Source organism: Contarinia nasturtii, unplaced genomic scaffold (assembly GCF_009176525.2).
Source record: "Contarinia nasturtii isolate CC-2019 unplaced genomic scaffold, AAFC_CNas_1.1 Cnas_scaffold_414, whole genome shotgun sequence".
In the NCBI taxonomy this organism is placed as follows: domain Eukaryota; kingdom Metazoa; phylum Arthropoda; class Insecta; order Diptera; family Cecidomyiidae; genus Contarinia; species Contarinia nasturtii.
In genome coordinates, this window is record NW_022197768.1 from 4,350 (window position 1) to 26,630 (window position 22,281).

General features: G+C 33.1%; 1 protein-coding gene across 5 annotated transcripts in view; it reads left to right on the forward strand.

Moving 5' to 3' along the window:
- The first annotated feature begins 1,063 nt into the window (after nucleotides 1–1,063).
- The window catches only part of LOC116338894 (potassium voltage-gated channel subfamily H member 7-like), a 53,096-nt gene continuing 31,878 nt past the window's right edge, over nucleotides 1,064–22,281 (forward strand). For 3 of the 5 annotated variants that reach the window (XM_031764434.1, XM_031764435.1, XM_031764438.1), the window contains exons 1-2: nucleotides 1,064–2,881; nucleotides 9,897–10,093. In XM_031764434.1, the coding sequence (XP_031620294.1) occupies nucleotides 10,026–10,093 (68 nt within the window). In that variant the 5' untranslated portion in view covers nucleotides 1,064–2,881; nucleotides 9,897–10,025. The remainder of the gene's footprint in view (nucleotides 2,882–9,896; nucleotides 10,094–22,281) is intronic. The other 2 variants (XM_031764436.1, XM_031764437.1) reach the window with 2 other exon arrangements.

The window sequence follows — 22,281 nt, forward strand, 5'->3', positions numbered from 1 at the left end:
ACAACAACAATGCAATGTTGGGTGTAAACATAGCTTGTGCACATAGCACACGACTTGGTATCGCTTGAAAACCGAAGAAGAAGAATGAAAAAATATCGAATGGAGAAAGCATTATTCGTATGCATGCAACGGAAAAGCTCAATCCGACGATAGGAACTGTAACGGTGTTTTCCTGCTGTTTCTGTTGCCGTTGTTGCCTGTATGCTTAAGGGCACCAATGAAGTAAAAGGGATAAAGGGTATACAACACACACAGCCATATAGTTCAATTTTGAATGTAGACTATAGATTTCTGCATTGAATTTCAATATCTTGTGTTTCTCCAACGACTGATACGATGTAAATGTTTCGATACAATAAACGATGCCACATGCACAATCTCAATACATGGTTGCAAAAGAGATACACACTTGCATGCAATTCACGCACCACTATTATGATTCGATCCCATCGGAATGAAAGTAAAAGAATACATATATATCTTGTTTCATTTTCGTTTATTTCCATCTGACTCCCTCTCCACCATCACCGTCACATTCACAATGAATATAGGCGAAATAGGATACACGGCACGAAGAACTGATAATACAGTTTTGCATGATGAAAACACATGTTGTTACTATTTCTATTGCTGTTTCGATTGATATGACTATCATTGTTGCCGTGGCTGTGGCTCTGCCTAGCCTCACTGCCATACACCATTTCGCGCAGAATCCAACAGAATTTTCTCCATCACACTCTTACTTTCTTATCCATAAATTTTCGGTTTGAATTGTGAAAAACATTTAGGATTTCACATACATTTTCCACACTCATTTTCCATATGATTTCGAGTGCCACCAATACGAACAATACATTATACGCTCACATGAAGAGCGCCACCGTTTATCGCATACAAATATTACATATACAAGCAAATATACAGGACATACACATTCGAATACATCATGTATATGTACACATAAGGAGACGAAATTTTTGGTGAGCACACAAATAACAAAAATGACTTTCATAGCCTTATCCATCGACCGAAACTGAAATGGAATTGATTTGATATCTGCATACCTTAGCCAAAGGTATTATATTATTCATTTTAGACAATGTTTAGTTCTATACTCATTTTTTGATTTTTTCGGTTAAAGTTTTTGTCCATTCATTTTGATTGTTTCATTTTGTTGTTGTCAATGTGAACGTAAAAAAATCAGCATTTTTATCAAGAAAAAAAAAACAAATTTTAAAAAATATATAAATTCAATAACACGGATGAAAAGAAAACTACAACCAGCTAAAAAAATAATTCAAAGAACATTCACGTAGGAGCAGAGAGCAGAGAGTACACACAAACTTCATTCATCCGAGTTGAAAAATGGCAAAAATTCCAGTTAAAGTGTAGCACATTACACTGAAATCATTTTGACGAAACAAAAAATTATATACATATATAAATAATCCGAACGTGATCTGTGTTAGTTTTGCTTTGATTCGTTGTGTTTCGATTTTGGGTTTTATTTAAATGTCATACACAAAACAATATAATTAAATATATAAACGAAACATTTAACTAGTTTTAGAAAAAAAATATATTTAAAATGAACAAAAGTATGACTCATAAAGCTCGCATAATACGGAGAAAATAAAGAATCACTTCAAAAAAATGCTCATAAAATTTAAGCGGCTTACATAATAACGAATTAATCAACTGTAAAATCAAGTAAATAATAAAATTAATAAAATATATAATTTCCAATAAAATAAATACTAAAAAAGAAGCAATAAAATATCGTTCAATGGCAAATCAAATCTGAAGTGATGCAATTTTGCATTGTCCAAAGAAAAGGCAAAACGGTGTGATAAAAAAAGAGAACAACAGTTTCATTGGTAACCAAATCAAACACAAAACACATTAAATCATATGGATGCGATCGTGCGTTAAAAACGAACAGTTATTGTAATTGTTGGCATTTCGATTATTTGTTTTTTCTTAACAAATCAAAATCTATAATACACATATATTCGGTTGGTTTGCTTCTCGTTCTCTCAATTTCTATTTCTCAATCGTCTTTTCACGGCAGCGAGTGGGCAAGGCGAGCGAGTGAGTAAGCATTGTGTATTTATTTATGGTTTTGTCATACTAGTTCGATTTTGCTCCTTTTTTGTCATACTAGTTCGATTCATTCGATAGTTTTATTTATTACGTAAATCATGCATACATCTTATCGATTTTTTCCGATACATTTTTTGTTTCCAACGAATTGGAAGACATTTTGAAAATCGATTTAAGAATTGGTATATTTTATTTCCTAATTTACTTCGTATCGCACCGCACACATTCAATTTCGTAAGTTAAAAGAAAACACAGAAAACGGTACGGAATGAAATATACAAAAATATTGAAACGCATGTAAAATTAGAATAATTAAATTTAGCATTAAAAATTCAAAACAAAAAACCAAAAGAGTAAACAAGACAAACTAAAAACAAGAAACTTAAATACTAATTATAATCGTAGAAATCAAAATATAATTCGTCTGTAAATAATCATAGAGATTGCAAATGTATAAACTCAAATTTAAAGTCAATCAAGACAATGATAAGAACCATACCAATAATCCAAAAGAACAACAACAAAAGCAACTGCACTACGACATTAACATAAGCAAAGAAGAATTTATGTGCATCAACAGCCAAATTGACTTATCTTGACCGAGTAAATGAAACGGAATTGGAATTGGAATTGACTTCGATTCGAAATCTATAGCAAAGCAAAGCAATAGCACACGAACCGTAAAATAAGATACAAAATCAACAACAACAAATCAAATCCTTTAGACCAGTCAAATTAGAAAATCATTTTCATGATAAACACAGGCACAACAGAAAACGTAAGTTCAACATTAACTAGCATATTTGTGCATACTATTTTTGTCAAATATCTTACTCTATTTTGTTCCAAGTAAATTGTTTTCCGTCAACAAACAACGTTTCGTTTTATTCGCTCTCTCTCTTTTTTATTTCGTTCATAATATCCATTTCGTGAACACAACGAAATCTATTTATAATTTAGTTTTTCATTTTAGATTATGGGTATATATTTATTTCCATGACCTCTACTTGCTTTTAGAAATTGTTTTTATTTTTTTCCTTTTTTAGATACATTTTCAAAATGACTGACATATACCTTTTGAATTTAGACAATCAAAAGGAACTCTATACATACACACACAAAAAACTATAACAAATGTTTGATTATGTAAAAAAAAGTAAATAAGACAACACCGTGAAAACCTTAAATTTGCAATCGAAATGGAATGCGAATTTTCTCAAATGCATGATTTTTGCTATTTTCTGTCTCTCTTTAAACCCCCCCTCCCCCTTCGAATCCACAAAATACTCTTCATTTTTTTCTGTGTCTTTAGTGATTGAATTTAACAAGCTGAATGCTATTGAAAATGAAAATGATACATAATTTGTATGTTGCATAATATCACGCTAATTTTCTGCACACAATGAGGGTGAGCTTTATTTTTTTATGGTACACCTGTCGGTACCAAAAAAAAATCCCATAGTTTTTGATTTTGACATAAAAAAAAGTAACACACTCATATTGCCATGGATTTAAAGTAGATGTTTATTATTTCCCTTTTTTATTATTATTCTGTATGAATTTCGGCAACATGTACACACGATTATATTTTTGTATGTGATGAAATGTGTGCGTGTGTCTGGTTGCATGTGGTGATGAAATTAGCTCAGGGTGGTGGCCGTGAGATGATTAAAATAATGTTCGATGCGATTGTGTTTTCTCTCTCTTTCTTTTCAATTTTTGTATAACGAAACGTGCAAAAAAACGCCCGAAAGCTAGCGAAAAATTGGGGGTCATTCCAAACGCTCGAAGGAGTATTAAAAAAAAACAAAGTCTGACTGACGACGAACGTCTCAATAAATTTTCAATTCGTTTATTTTTACGTTGTTTTTGGTTTTCAAAAATCATAAAATCAATTGCAATTGACGAAAAGCTTGAAATTAAAAGCTCCTCGTCTGTTGTTAGCTCACCAATTTTTCCTTGCATGTCTGAGTGGTAATTTGGTGCAATTGTATTATTTTTCTGATATCTTTGTACTATTTTGTTTTATGATTGCGATTTTGATTTCATGCGTTGGGCTTCGGAAGATTGTGTGCGTGATTGTGTGTAAATGCGTATGAATTTGAATACAAAAACACAATTGGATACATACATGAAAATGCTATACGAGTCGTTGACATGATTATATGCAAAATACATATAGGAAAAATTGTATCAGACATTCTATTGTTATGTACAATGTAATTGTTCTGTATTTTATTTATCGCTTATGAAAAGTCGCAATCAGTGTATTGACTTCTGTGTGCAAATGGTGTGCAAAATGATAACAAAAACGAAAATCAATTCATAATATAAAAGACAATCGTATCTAATGTTTATCGTCGATAAAAATCAATATTGGTGTGTATGTGTATGTGTGCATTGGTGATTTCAATTTTCTCGTTCGTTCTCGTATTTCTCGCCACGTGCCATTCAAACAATCAAGCCAAAAGCCACGCATTCTGATTTTTTGCTTGGTCAACAAGCGAACCATGAATATCTTCGATATCGAAAAGCAAACAAAGAGAACGGACAAGTTGTTTTGTTTGGCCTTTGCACTCTTTTCATTTTCTTGTGCGCTAATACTACAAAAAAGAAATAACTTTGTAAACACAAACGTTGACAGAGAGTGAAAGAGGGAGACAGAGGGTGGGTATGTATGCGCTCACGTTCGAATTATAAAAGCAACAGAATATATAATATCGTTATAAATAAAAATTGGTGGGTGCTGATGATTGGATATGGATATGGTGTTCGATCGAAGATGAAGCATGTAAAAAATTGACAGATTGCTGATGTTTGAAACATCATGCAGAACACATTCAGGACTTTCTTTCATTATTGTTCTTCTCTCTCTCTTCTTCTTCTTTTCATCTATAGCAATTTATATATGTATGGATTTGTTTTGCCATTGCTGCTGATGCTTCTGTGGTGGCGGTTGTTTTGTTGTTATTTTTCCTATGAGATTGGATTACATGCTTACATTGCACAACCAATAAATTATTTATTCGTATTTTGGCTCCTGCTTCTGGTGCCGCTACCACAAACCGTTGTCCACATTCGCGCGATACGTTCGCTGCTTTTCATTTGAATAGCGATCGGTTTTTGTGTATATGAGTGTATGTGCTGGTTTTGTGCGTTTTTCTTTGATGGCATTGACGAACAAAAAAATTATAATAGAAATAAACAATTGAAAATGAGGCAAAGAGAAGAATGAACAAAAAAAAAAAACACAAAATTTAACAAAAAAAAAAACAACAACAGTGGAGCATAATCAAAAGCCAAGGCAATCCAAAATATATCTCTTTGACACTGGCGTATGGTCGTTCGTTTGCTCCCTCTTTCTCCCTATCTCGAGCTTGCAAAGAAAACTCACTTATGTATCCATTTTCGTATATTTCACATAAACGAAGAGACAGGCTGTTACTCTACCGATATGCGATATAATAGCGAACAACACAAACACTTTTCATTTGGCCCTCTTGACTTTCTCCTATATAACTTAACACTTGAAAATTGATTTTTCTTTTCTCTTTTTTTTCATTCTCTTCGTTCCCACTTTGCCTCTATCGTTGTCTCTTTTGCGCGTCCTGTACCGTTTTCATTTATTCTGTGGCACCAATGCGCTTTGCATCATTTGATCAGTCCAAAGAAAAGTACGAAATAAAACTTACTGTTATCGTGTGTATTTCGTGTGTATGATGCTTCTGCTGTGCTGCATTGATATTTCCATCTCTCTATGTATTAAAATTGAATTCATCCATGCGATGTAACTAAAGTGTTGTCATCGTTCTACAGTGTAAAATTCCACACCCAGCGTAAATTCTATCTTTAAACACCACGAAAAAAAAAACATACACACACACACAACAGCAACAACAACCAATCATAATAGATCAAAAAAGAGATGTAAAAAATATTTCAAAATAACAATGAAGGATTCGTTTTTGTTGCAGCTTATATTTTGTGCAAGCGCGTGTATTTCTGAGGCATAAATGGTTTACGATGCTTGGAAAAGTGGTCGAACAATGAAAAATTTGATTAGAAAAGTTTTCGAATGTTGCTGTTGTTCACTTACTGTCCCGTCTTCTGTTGATGTTGCATTTAAATTTGAAAAACTGATGGCGAGATATCATACCCGAACCTGACTCTTTTCTTACTTTTCAATCTCTTTTTGCGTATTGAACGGAGAACATTTGATTTTCATTGGCGTGAGCGTGTTTATTTTTTTTAAAGGGAATCTTTTGTTTGATTCGGTTCAATCGATCTATAAATGGTCAAAAATTGAACAAATAATGGAGAAAAAATTTCGATGCGATTCATAAGCTTTCAGCACCTGATTTAAGGCTGACAGTGAAAGCGATGCAGTGAACACATGAAAACAAATGAAATGAAAAATTCTGGTGTGAATGCAACGACAATAAACGAAAATTGAATTTAGCTTCGATTATATCGCTTTTAATTTGTTTGTTTCAAAACTACATAATTGAAAAGTGTTCGATGGAAGAAAATAAACCTTTCCTAAAGGAAATCCTGGAAATTACTTTTTTTTTTGTTCTCTCGACAGCAAAATCCTCAAATTCTCAGCGGGTATCTCTCGTGTTGGCATACTTTTTTTCCTTTATACATGCATTTTTATGTGAAGTGGTATATATAGCATAGCATACACTTGTATATTGTACGATCCGATTTGGTTCGATGCGATAGGGATAAGATAGAGAGGAGTATGTAGTATAATAAAACTTTTTAATGAGAATAAATGGAAGCGCTAAAACGGAAATCGAATCGATCGATAATAATTGAATTGAGTTTTGATTTGCACACATACACACACACTCGAAGTAGCGCGCGAGAGCCACACAAACACTTAAATTATAACTAAATAAAATGCTGTGAACCATTCACTTTATATCATTGTATGGGTTCAAGGAGCAAGCGAGATGGAGAAAGAGAAAAAACAAATGACCCTCTGGCTTGCCAAAAAAAAAAAAAATGAAAACTGAACACAAAAAAACAAGGAGGCACAAGAGTAGAAATGAACAAAATGTGTATGAGCAGCAAAAATTCACAGGGGCACATAAACCATAAAAATCCAATTTTAATACGAAAAAAAATATTGAGCATCTAATGGGAAGTAAACTTGACTCGTTTGTTACAATATTAAATCATGTATAATACTATGTCAAATCTAAGAAAATATCGTTATCTTCTTGTTTGGTTTACAGCATATCGATAAGTAAAAATAGCATGGAATAAGAAATGAAAGATTGATAATGAAAAAGCAAAGCAAAAAAGAACTGTCTTAGATGACGAAAAACATTAAAAACAAGAACTCGACTGTTATCACGACGTATTTATTCGTATATAAGTGCGAAATTCGTCAAATTTTTTTATTGCCTTCCGTCTTCGTTTTCTTGCTTTTACTTCTGACCTCTCTTTGCAATAATCATTTCATGTCTACAATAGAAATGATGCATATTTCCCATATGCACGATAAACGATTGAAAAAAAAATATATCCCAACAACAACGTTGGTTTTGTTTCCGTTTAAATCACATGTAATCTCACTACATCCTTTTCACAATTGCATATAGACGTACTCCTCCTTCTCTTTTTCTCTCTCGATAATGTATTGAGATTACGTATTCCCGATGAAATCGAGCAAGAACGGAATTCAGAATACAGAACACGATAAGCAGCAGGAGAATAAACGAACAAAAAAAAAACAAGCGAACAACAACAAAAAAATACGACAAGCGAAAACAATCTGCACTGAATTCGGTATTTGTGGCTATTGTCTCCAGAGCATTATTAGCATTATAGTATCATTTGAACGATTTTTTGCTCCATGTCCTTCATACAATCGTTTTATCGTTGTTGATATTGGTGTACAAAATGTGCGATACATGATAAACAAATTAATGGCAGATATTTGGAATCAATTTGCAACACTGTATTTCACTATTGCTATCCATATCCATTTTGTTATGCCATTTGCTATGCTATTTTTCTCTCACTGTGTTACACTTTCGCAAAAATGAGATTACAATTAGAAAGTGTTCAATTGAGCGCATGATTGATATACACTGCATATTGTTTCGTCTTTCAAAAAAATTTAAACGAGGCGCAAAAAACCAATTCACATCCATATCGACGGCATTTAGTCAGACGATGCGGTGAATTTGCTTACACATTTGATCAGCTGAAAAGCATTCTATTACTAATTAACACTTATGCGCACTTTTACCTAAAAACCGTAAAGCATATACACATGATATTCAAACACAGAGAGAGACAGTATGTAGTTTACCTGTCATTTTCACATCAATGTGACTAAAGGATACAGTCGATAATGAGTTCATTGCAAATTATGAGAAAATACAAATCGTTTTCGTTGCAAAGTATTTACTTGGGATGAGTATCATGGTTATGATGAAAATCTCCCCATCTGCCATCATTTGAGGGCGCAACATTCAGCTAAAATTGCAAATGCCTGGAATACGATAGCATGAGCGTCAATTTGAATTGAATGTAATTTAAGAAAAGAAAATATCCGCAACAAGCAGACCGCCTCTTTTTTTCATATACTTTTTATTCGATTTACGTTTAGTGAAGAATGAGAGTTTTGATTTAATGGGCTCCCATCATTTATCGTGCAACGTGAAAAATTGATGATCGTCGTCATCGACGTCGTCGTTGAAGAAAGAGGCAACATAAAAATAACCATTTAAATAGCCAGAAATATGATTTATGAATGACTGGAATGGTGTGTGTATGTGTGAGAGAGAAAGAGAGAGAGTGAAAGAAATGGAGAGCGTGAAAATAGATTATAAGGGTATTGCCATCAAATTTTGAAATAGATTGTAAGTGAACGGACGAATGTGTAACGAGACAAAAAGAAAACAACATATTACATTTAAGATTTTGAGAAAAAGATACGGAAAAATCGCATTTAGCATATAAAGCAAATGTGAAGTGAAAAAAAATAACGAAATTTTCTTTATGGTTCAACTATATACATGGAAAATGATGATCTGAAAATGGAATGGTTCCATCTAATTGCGAAAGAAACAAACATAAGTACCAGAAAACGCTTCAAAGTTTCGCTTGAGTTTTTGAAACTTTTAAACGCACTTTACGCAACATATACATATTTTTGTGCTCATTTCGTAATTTTTTCTTTATTTTTCTTCGCAACACGAAAACAACATTTTTACCCAACAACAACAACAACAAATATAACTTTTTTTCCACTCATGCAAATGTAATTACGGACATTTTATATCATTTAATGTAAGCGACAAAGCGTAACTGTTATAACAGACGAGCATTTTCGAATGAAAACTGGAATATTATGGGATTCAACGAAATATTATAAAGGATCTTATTTTAATGGAACATATTGCACACAAAAATTTACGAATTTTTCGACATTTCAACGCAACTTAAATATTGGATCAAAATATGGAAACATTTATTCGCTCTATGTTTTTATCTTTGTTTGATGGAACTTATTTCTTTGCTTTTTACCACGTTTCTCTCTTCGTTTAACTTGTTTTATCATTTTCGATCCTTTTTTTTTCTCGCCAATTTTTGTTTGTCATTCTTCAGTTTGGTTCACTTTTTGCCTTGTTTGTTTTTTTCTTTCGTCGAATTGTTTCGACACAACTGTGGTTTGGTTTAGCTTTTATTTTCCATTTAATTCCAGTATTCGGACTCTTCACTATTTTCTATTCTATTCTCTCTTTCTCTTTTTTCTCTGCAAACCGTTATAGAAAACAAAATTTTCTTCACATTACCAAATTAAACGAAACAAATCCAACACATTACACCTGATTATCATAACTATTCCAAAAAATACTAAAACAAACAACTAGTCTTTCGCTAGTTTGCTCGCTAAAGATATGCCATTTAAAAATATTCTGCAAAGACGAGTAAGTGGTCCAGGAGCTTATGGAAATCACTGGAGAAGGTATGTATATACAATTTTGCACCAATTTTCATTATCCGCTTCCCCCCATTTTTTATTCTCTCTTGATTTTAGTTCCATTTCACCCTCTATTTCCCTCCCTCTCTCTCTCTCTTGATTTTCTTTAAATACACAAACACCATTTGAAAAATAAATATATATGCAAAATATCGCTTTGTGCAGTAAATTAATTACTTTTTGCACTGTTGGTTGTTTTTTGTTCGAACGAAAAATTCAATTGTGTTTGTATCGTTTAAATACTTAAAGGTGAGAGTGAATGCAAAAGTTATTGAGAATTGAGAATAAGTTTTTGACAACGTGGGCGATAATTATCTTTTGAATGAAAAGTTCCACGGACGGTATTGATTTTTGGTGACTGAAAAATCAATAGAACAAGAACCATATTTTTAGATGTGATTTATATTAAAATATGAACCTCTGTATCAATGTTTGAATATATGCGCAGCATAAAACAAAACCAATATTTCATACGACGTGATCAGCATATGTGATGGAATATTTTCAAATTGAATAAATTGTATAGCACGCGCCGAATCAATGCAGATGTTATGATTTAATTAATGTGTGTATTATTTAATGCGAGTATATATATTGTAGGTAAATTGACAGCGTTGTTTAATTGTTATTATCGGTGGAATGCAAAAAATAAGCACATCCAAACTTCCCAGCTATTGCGTGAAATCCGTGTGCAAATAAATTGATTGACTCATTTGGCCTCAGGATAATTTGTCAATCGACCAAAATCAACTACTAACCAATTGACAAATAGTAACTTCTTTCTAGCAGAATCGTTTGAACATGAGTAGTCAGGGAAAAACGATGGAGTCAGTCAGTTTTTTTTCACACGACTATTCTCTCCACTTCTATCCGTTAGTAATTCGATATATTGTGATTATTTTTTGTGTGTAGTAATTGATTTTTATATAGCAAAAATCCGAACAAAATGATAATGTATGTGCTAAGTTTTTCACGCTGCAGCTCAAGATGAACCAAACGTAGTGTAAGTGTGTAGTGAACAAAAATTCTCCCATTTATTCAATAAATCTCAATGTTACAGTGTCGTCACGGTTATTTCGTGGCAGAAAATAAAAAAATGAGAATTGCAAAATCACGCACTGTCAATTGAACAAAGATATCACATGTTATTCAATGATTCAATCAAAAAACATTTTTCCGTTTCAACGATAATTTGCATACATCGAGTGCCATTTAAATCGCATTTGCATATGCCCCCTTCATTCCATTTCGTTTTCTTTAACAAATCAAAAAAAAAATCTTTTCACACATAATCGATATGGCTTGAAGTTGTGTTGAATCTTTTTTTTAAACATCGATGTCACGACGACATTTCGTGAACAAAAAATTGTGCTTTCTCAAACGCATCCGTTTTATCTATTTTCGGTGCTTCTTTTTCACGGAGTTTTTCAAAATTGAAAGCTTGAATGGGAAAACTTTGAATAGCAACAAATATCGATTCGGTTGGGTTGAATAATAAAAATCGCTTACGCGATCATTATCATATACCGTTTAATGGTTCTACTGTGTAAAACATTTTACTGTGTCACCAAAATTGTGACATATTTTCGGAACAGATGATAATTTTTCACAATTTTGTCGGAGAAGTGCTAAAGGGCTTTCCAATTTGTTTGATAGACATAAATCAAACACAACTACATTAAAATATTTGATTGTGGCATCTTTTTTTCCAAATTAAGAATCAAGTTCTCTAAAATTTCGAACATCCACAGAATTTCCAGAGAATCGCCATTCGCCATTCGCCATTCGCCATTCGCCATTATTTTGACATCCCTATAGGGATCTTTATAAAGATCGACAAAACAATATTCGAACAAACATCGGCCAAATAAAACTAGTTCACACAACATTCCATGACAGTAAAATTGTTTGTTTGTAATGCATGTGTGATTAAGATTATACGAACGCGTACCTTGACGATGAACGAACAAAAATTACAAAATATTTTTTAATCAAAGTTCTATTATTCAATTTGGTAAGCCATCTTACGTCCATGCACATATTTGTATTTAACATATAAAAAATCATTACAAAACTAATAACATCATACAGAAAAAGGCATAAAAAGGTGGTACCGAGAAGTACAAATAGAAGAATTGCATGAAAACTGCACGAGGACGATGTCCAACTGTAAATAGAAAGCGAACAAGTTTACATACACATTTATTTGTTGGCATCGACGAGCAGTCGTTTTATGACCCGTACAGCAGTTTTTACAGAATCAGCATCAGTAGCAGAAGCAACAACAACAAAAAAAAAACAAGTAAAGGAGAAAAAGAGAACAAACATTTTATATAATAAAATAATGCGGATGCGTGAAATTCAAATAATTTTCCGACGTTTTATATGGTGGTAGTTTAGAGTCGACTTTATAAGCTGGATATTTGATTTGTACAGAATTTTGACATGAAAACAAAAAGTTTTGACTACATCGTTTTCATTGGAAAAATAAACCGACCAGCAGCACACAAACAAAACGGAAAAGTAACTAATGGCATGAAAAATGGAAAATGAAATGGAAGAGGATATGTATGTGATAGTGTGCTTGGGATGGTTGCGTTGTTCTGAACTTATCATATTTATTCATCCATCAAATGATTACGATTGTTCATAAAATATAAAGTAGGCCATGAAATGAACTTTTTTTTCTACTTACATGGACTTGAAAACATGACACAGGAATGAATGCTACGCCTCGCTTGATTTCATGTACGCTTTCTTTCTCATCCTACCTCTCTTTCTCGCTCTCTTTCATGGCTGCCATACAAATGCGTATAACTGTATTCAATAATATTATGCATATGGGGAGATAGATAGAACGAAATCGGATACGATGTATCCTCACTCTATTTCCATGAAATTGTTGGAGAGAAAATATCTTTTAAAAAAATCGTTGGATGCATTCGTTATTTGTTGCCTATTGTGTGCCACCATTGAGGATAACGACGCCGAGAAAGAAAACCAATTTAATATATGAAAATGTAATTTGAATTTCATTCGTTTTGAGTTGTTTTCATTTTTTTTTTGTTCGCCCTTTTCGGTCGCTGTCTCGCTCTTTCTCACTGTCACTCACACTCAACATGCTTAGCAAAATATCTCGGTGTCTTTTATCTCGTACGCTTCAGCTGGCTGGTTGACACTAGTATGTTCACCCTTTAACACCATTTAGTTTATTTTGCATTTCAAATTGAAAATAGTACAATATTATGGAGCACGTGCACACCGATAAGCACTTTGGATCTAAAGTGAAAGCGAACACCTTTCTCTCTCATACACATATTTTCTCTGGCACTTTGGCTCTGTCTAAACGTATATTACATATGAACGTGTGTATTTCTGCGTCTTTGGATCGGATATTCTTTGTGCCAAGTTGAATCAATATGGGCGCGTAACCTGAACTCATGAAATATGAAAGTATCTATAATACAATATATGTATTCTTTAAGGGCATACATTAAAATGCGAATTTATACAACTTTATTTCGACGATGAAAATGAGTGAGACCAACATTGAATACATTGTGAGAGTAAAATCATTGTTGTTATTTTTTAGATTAGCATCTGCAATCTTCTCGAAATTCCCACGCATTTTCAGCAAAAATGAAGCACATTTTAATCATTCGAATTTGCGTGCGATATCAATAACAATGTCACAATAAACACAAAATAACACAACGTACGCACAAAAAAGCTCTGCCATTAACTAATGCTACAAAAAAAGCACTCCGTAACATTCAAACACATCTAGCATACATATGCACACGATACAGCCGCGATGCGTTTTTCCACAGAAACCAAAAATTATTATCATTTAAATATGTGAAGAAGACACACACACACACATTTATATATATTTAAAATTAAATAAATTATGTAATTAATTATTTGCTTCTTAAAAGCTAAAGTCTAGCATAGAAAATAATAAAGCATGAGCTTAAAATGTATGCAGAGAAGAAAAGTGGTGAGTGCGCTCGACTGAACGATGAATAATATTCGTAATATTGTACGCATGAAGTACATGTATGAGCACACCGATTCGACTATATATAGAAAACGTGTATCTCTTTAATCATTATATTTGGCGCAACAATTCATGAACGATTCGCTTGCATAGCAAATTTTAATGTAAGTCGATACAGAGAGTATGGAGATGCCATGTATAGCATTGCCAACATAAAGAATATGTTGACGGTCCGTTGAAAGGCACCTAATGTTCCATTGAATTTTACCTCATACATATACAAAATTTACTCTCTAACAGACACAACGTAGGTTTAAACATATTTCAAATGATCAATGATATTCACGATGAATAAGCAACAAATTTTGACTTTATTTACCGCCAAAGATGCCACACAATTCCGAGACAGCATTTCTACACTAACTTCTTCTACATATGCACAATACAACAACGCAACCCCATTCTGCACAGAAAAAAAAATGCGGAAGAGTATGACAGGCGCACGCTTTTGTACGATTTCTTAGTAAAATCCGTAGGGTTAGACAGTTCCTTCATTTTAATCGGCATAAAGAACTAAAGCGCCTATATCACCTTCCATTCTCTCCTATTTCCATCGGAATTATGAACATTTTTGGAACATATTTTCTTTTATAATAAGAAGACTTGACGAGTATTTTATTACGACCTCAAAAATATATATGTATATCGAAATCGTTCGCTTATTCGAATTTTAAGACTACACGTGACGGTTCTCTAAGTTATGTGTTTACATTATTATTATTTTTGTTTTTGTTTCATTCACGTCAAAATTTGTTTTCATTATTAACTTCTTATTTTTTGGCATCCGGATATTAAATATGTATATTGGAATACTCAGGTTCGAATTTGCATGAATTTGTGTGGCTGTGGTATATAAGGCGTAAACGCTGATGATGTGCGCTCAATGAATGACTACCAATTAAAATCTGGAATTTACAGTGCTCGATTATTATTTTGGGCTAAAGTTCAAACAATAAATCAAAATATTCAGAGAGCAGAGCGGTAGAGATGCAAAGACATACATTGCGCCTTGATACGTGTATGGTATGCCCGTGCACATTGCTTATCATATTTCCAAATCGATTATATTGTGAACGATCCAAAAATCCGGAACAATTGAGATTTCTCATTCAAAATTGATCTAGTGAATTGATGATCATCAGAAGCGCGCACGCATCGCCGAACCTTGCTCGTTTTTATCGATGATTTCAAAGTCGGACATTTCAAAACAATGACACAAATGTCACAAGCTCGCTCAATTATTGAATCAATATTGACATAGGCGCTATTCGGCTAACTTTCGTTTTATTGATTCTCTGTGTGTATTTAATTTGACGGCTTTTTTCTCTATCTGTCTCTCTCCTTTTAGTCTTTCGTTTTGTTTATGGTTTGTCAATGAGAATTGTTTGAATTGTATTCGTGCCACACACTGACCATGTGAACGAAATAAGAAAACATCAAATCAACGCAATCAAATAACAAATGTGAAGAAAAAGGAGGCACACAACAAAAGCCAGCAATGCCTGTCGCGTGATACTTTTGTAAAGAAATAACGTATAATGTATTTGAGAAATAACACACAAAAAAATACACAAACAATCTTGAATAATAGTAATAAATAAATGAGAGAAAAGTCAACTGAATCAACAAATGCAAGTACAAAAATACATTGTAAAAATAGCGAATTTTTGTTTAATTAACAATATCATCGTCATTGTCGTTTGATGTGAGTCACATGAATTAAAGTGGTTATAGTAAGACAAGAGAAATATATCTATATCATGATAATAATAATAATAATAATAACGTTGCACTTGCCAAACGCGTGAGCGTGCGCGCATTCCAAAATATTATTGTAAAAACAACAAGAATAAACCACTTAATAATTTGCATATTGTGTTGAATTACGTGATTGTAATGTGTACAGCCAAACACCATAAAAATGCAATGGCCTATACGAGAAAAAAAACTGAAAACACACAGTGGAGCACGTCAAAAAATAAAGATCGAATCACATTTTGGTGAGTAAACTTAATCGATTTGGCACCAAATTATGTGTTGGGGATGGACAATTTGAACGTGCACCAAAATGTATTGATATATGTTTGTTGAAAAAAAAAAAAAAAACCAAACGAAATTAGTCCATCAAGATGAACTTGTTCAATGGGGCTGGAATATTGCCCAACTGTATACATACAAAATGTTTGTCAATAACAACAAAACCAATGTAGTGAACTTCTAATGTATCAGCGAATAAAGTAAAAAACCAATGAGAATTTAGTTGTTGAATCTGTCGTTGACACTTTCCCATAATCTACTAACCAAGACAATTTATTCGGTACATTCAAAACATTTGATTTTTTTGTACTACTTTTTCGATTGTATTACAACCATGTATCCATGTGACCTGATACTAGACAATCATATGCTAAATCATACATACACATTATAGATGGAAAGGCGGATTGAATAAGATAAAAATGCTCGACAAATATGAAACATACACTATGATAATAATGCAATAACATTGCTGAATGTGTGCATTTAAAATGATATAATGTGCAGTAGAAGAGACTCAATGCTGAAATACTTTAAAATTTAAATAATTTCTTGTTTATTTCGCTTAATTTGAAAGCGTGTACAATAGTGAAATGCATGACATTTCCATAATTTATGAGCGATAATGGAATCAACGTTAACAATGAAATGAATTAGTTGCATCGCAAAATTTCAGTTGACAAAACTTATACTGTAATTGAGTTGAAGCAATAGCATGTGTGAATCGGCAATTTAAAAGTTGATTGGTCCTTGTACAACACCAATTTCACTATCTTATGCTATTTTGCTTCGAAACACACATCACAACATTTATCAAACATACCCGCAATTTATGAATACAAATATGTATGAGATTATACGAGCGGAGCAAAAAAAATGAACGAAATGAACATATTTTGATGGAGTGTTTTTGTTTATATAGCAAAACGAGAACTTCCTTCTGCCCCTATATAAATATTCAAAATTGTTGTGCTCACCAAACGATCAATGAATCAATGTGCAATCTATTCAAATAACGAAAGTAATCAATTTGTGCACAATCATAAATGAAAACGTTTTCAATCGTTTGAATAAATACAGTGTAGACAAAATTAAATGAAGCCGAACAACTCAATCAAAGCGTAAATTATATCGTTAGTTGAAAGGAGATGCGAATTACATGACCATGCGCATGCATAGATCGATTCTAATAACTACTAGTTCGGACTGTTAATGTGGTATATCACAACTCATCCAAAAAATCCGTCTCGATAACAATGCGAAACAAAAAATAAGCCACGTGAAAACCGAACCAACAAAAATAAATAAGAAATTATCTCAAGTGAAATTCTTGCGGAATAATAATGATTTTTGTATCGTGTGTATTGTCAATAAAACCAAAGTCTTCAATTGACATTTAATTCATAAAACGAAAATAACACACATAATAACAAAATTGTTTTCGATGTAATTCGATATCCGTAATCGAAAAAAAAATTGGCACTGATTTCCAAGAAACATACAAACATGGTTTTTTATCTTTCTTTCGTGGAAAAAATTCTCTGAAAATATTATTGTAAATTGAATTTGGAGAAACAGTGTCACATTCTGGAGACACTGGTTAGCATACGAATGAATACATATTGTATATTGTGCTGAGTTATGCCTTGGTTCAGTATGTAGTTCAAGTATGTTATATAATAGGAGGCACATTTTATTGATTCAATTAATATACACGAGCGAGACATAAAAAAAGCTATGCATTTTGGTTTGTAGTTTGTTTAACTGCTGCTTGAACTGTTTCTGCTTCTGTTGCTGTCGCCGTCAAGTGCCGTTTGACGAATAAACTCAAAGTTTGACTATCATTTGCTGTATGCTTACGATCTTAAATACAGTACGGTATATTAGGTCTATTTCTGGGAACAAACCATAAAGTGGCAAGAACAAATAATTTTTATTTCATTTCTCTCTGTTTGTGTGTCTGTCTGTCTCACAATCAACATTTGTCGCATTCAGCAAGCAGCAGCGCATGATAAAACAATGACAACCGTGGTCGCGATCATCATAAACGCTCAAATAAAGATCAAATGAGTAGCTTAGTTAGCACAGACCGGCAACAATAATATGAAATTGAATGTCAGGATTTTGGACCGGGAAGGGGAACAATTTATATGCGTAAGACTGAAATATATGAATGTCCGAGAATGAATGTGAGACTTCTCGTGAGAGTTTATTGAAATGTAACACCGCCATACAAAAATTGTTGACAGTCAGCAACATTTCAATAAACTCTCAGGAGAAGTCTCACATTCATTCTCGGACAATCATATACGCATTGGATAAATTTTAAATACGTTAAATGCACATTATTGCATATATGGAAATGACACTCATACATATTGAAATTTTTGTAAATGTCCTTGCAATTGTTCCCCGTGGATTCGGGCAATTATTAATTTAAATCTAATTTGTCTAAAGTAGGCTGGAGAGATCGCGGGTACATTCGCAAGGAAATGAAAACAAACATGCGAACCTATGGACACACACGGCATTCAAACGAATAAATAAATCAGCTGTCAACAACCTTGTATTCGATTTGACTTCACAGAAAAGCAAAAATAAAAAAAGAAACAATTCGCCATTTTCTGTATCTTTTTAACGAGTTTTTTCGTCAGCGAGTTTCAAACAGATTATGAAATATTGACAATATGCTCATTTTTTATCCATTTGTATAGATCGATTTATCAAAGCCAAGCTACTCTGTGATAATGCAATTCAATCAAGGCTTTTAAACCATGACTAAAGAGCAACCGATAAGAAGGCATAGACAAAAACAAAAAAAAATCGAAAGAGTTTGGAATTGTCGACAACAGATACAACGTGTATCAAGTCGTGTGCACGTTTCTTTGTTTGTTCTTTTTTATGTGATGCCTCATTCATTCGCAACCACACCCTCCCCCCCCCCCCACCTGCACTGTATGCATGTGTAAGTGTATATGGACATCAAACTAGATGCCTGAACAATATTTTCAGATACACTAGCTATATACTCATTTCCTTACGAATATTACCACGCATTTTGGTGAACTATTATCATCATTCACGTTTCTCTTGACAAAGTGAAAACGTTCGCTTTTGTCTTTGTATCCTGAATGGAGTCATGAACTCATTGTTTAACATAGAATGTAAGCATAGTGCTCATATTACAGCTGATATGGCACTTTAGGCGAACAATTGAGATAAAAACTTAGCCGATGCAAAACCAATCAGCGTTCTCTCTCTTTCTCTGTCTCTCGCTACTTACTCTCGTTCTCATTCTCACTGTGACTAAGTTACATATAAACATATGGTGGTAAATACATTTCAGTTAAATGTGATGAATAGATAGCAAACGCATTGTTTCAAATAGTACTTGATGGTTAAAGGAATACATCCGCAGCCCGACAAACATGATTTGACCATTTAGTGAAACTCTGTGTGCATAATTCCCGTTTCTATAATATACATATAAGTGTGTGTCTGTGTATGTGCGCGAGTGTGTGGCTTTACCAACTTATATCAAAGTTTATCAGCAGCTAATGCTCATTCACAGTTCACTTAAGTTGCTCTCTTGAGCTTCTCGGATTAATCATTGGTGCATTGATGGTTTCTCTAGCTGTATGCAGTCTATGTATTTCGGATGGATATCCATCCGAGATATTTTAGAATATCTGGATATTTAACGCAACTGCACAGAGCCAGAGCTGTGTGCGTCGCACATATAATCTACGGTATGTCGCTACACGTAAAATACAGACACAGTGTGACTGTGTACGTGCGGCACTTGATACACATATACATCGCGACATACCGTAGACTCTATTTGCGACGCATACAGCTCTGTCGCTGTGCAGTTGCGTTGAATATCCAGATATTCTAAAATATCTCGGATGGCTATCCATCCGAAATACATAGACTGGCTGTATGTATAGCTTATATATGACAACCACATTTCTTTTTATTAGAAAATACCATATTGGTAAAAGAAGATTATGAATTACTTAACCGCGACCTAATGAAAATGGGTCAGTTTTCGATTCGGTCAAAAATCGAATAAATCGATCGTGGAAAAAATGCATAGAAAATTGCACACTATAACAACGAAAACAGCCACAATATCGATTTTAAAAGTGATGAATAGAGCAAGGAAAATAGAAAACACAAATATACAAAATGCTTATATCGATGAAATGTATGGTGTAGCTTGTTATCAAATGCGGGGGGAAGTAAAAACTCAGCAATATACACTGAGTGTCTAATATTTTTGGTAGACAAAATTTAGCATGGCACACTCCACTCACAAGCCATTCTTATATAAATCCTATGTCAATGGAGAGTTTCTCTGCTTACTTTGATTGTTATTTTGTTTATCAAAAAAATAAGATTCACTGTACATTTACTTCCCGTGTGGCAAAAATGTTACTAGTTTGAATTATTATTAAAATGATATTATGTACGATATGATTTAATCGATTATAGTTAACTGTTTGGTTGACGCATTTTGAGAACACATTGCATAGAGAACGACTAAAGTGAGTACATTGAATTCTCTACGGTTTTATATATTCAATTGGTCTTTTTATTTAACTATGTGGCTGTAGTCGAATAGAATATATGTAGGCTGTAGTCACTTAACGATGATTAAAAATAGCCAAAATTAACAAAATTCGATTAAAACAGATTTTGTGATAAAAATCAAATAGTATCGTATAGTGTGTGTGCGTGTTTTTAGCCACAAAGAACCAGACGGCCAAATCCAATGTCAAACGTTCATACTACAATGTTATTGTTATTGTATACAAATGACAATGTAAATATTTTGTCGCTGAGCATGTGGTTCTGTGTAGTCAGCATTAAAACATGAAGATCATTGAAAATACCGAATTTACTAAATTATTCATTCCGAATTTCCATCATTTGTAGTCAACTACGTAGATAAAATACAATCAATATACACAAAAAATAATTGACTTCAAATGATTTTTGCTGATTAAATTTTCAATAATTTGTTATTCGAAACTAATCGGCTAGTTAAATATGCTTACAGAGGGGATCATCATTTGGCTTAACGACAAATTTTCATCAACATAAAATGGTATACGACTTTGCTGATAACGATTGATATACGTATCACTTGGTTTATTTTCGGACTGAATTGAAGTGTATGTGGCGGCAATGAATAATTTAGTGTGGAATTGTATTTTTAACGGACACAAATTAAATCAAAAATGGTGTGGGCAAAAAAAAACCATTGATCCCGTACGACCAACTGTCATATTTCTCAGCAGATAAACATATTTGTTCTGTACAAATAGTTTTATTTGTCCAATTCCACACGGTTTTCCATAGTGCCAAAACGTTTTTGTTCCTCCAAAATATGCGTATATATGTAAATTTCATACGTATATCCATGTAGAACGGCGATACATTGCATAAAAAATATAATTCTACCTTTTACATATATATACACACACACAAATGGCAAAGCAGGAAAAAACAGATAGTAATTGTTGATAGTTTTGGATTCATCACATTGAAAGATGGTTGTGTGTCAAACAAAGTGTACATTTATAGCAACAAACGCACATGTTCACTTTTTGTCCACTGTCATTCTGTTATCAAATTCATAGCCGCATTCAGTGTTTGTTCGTGCTTATATTTCCTTCTGAACACAGTGTTGAGGTATTTTATCGAGAAGGCAGAGCATTTAAATTTTGTGGCTGTATAATATATATATATGCATAAGCTGTGCGCTGCGTGCTGTTGTGTGCAATACTGGTCATTTGAAAATGATTTTATGTATTAATGTGAATTTTTAAACATACAGTTGTGTGCTTGGCAACATTCAAATACATGCGAAATGCACAATGCTAAATATTGAAGCTCTTTCAGAAATCAGAGCGCGAACGACACAATACTTAGGACTATATACAAAAATGTGTTGTTGATTTTTTTTTTGCTTTGTATTATTGTTCTCTATATTTCTGTTCTTTTATTACTATTTATGCGGTCCTCGTTACCCCAAAGCGTTCGATACATAAATTTCTTTCTGTTTCGC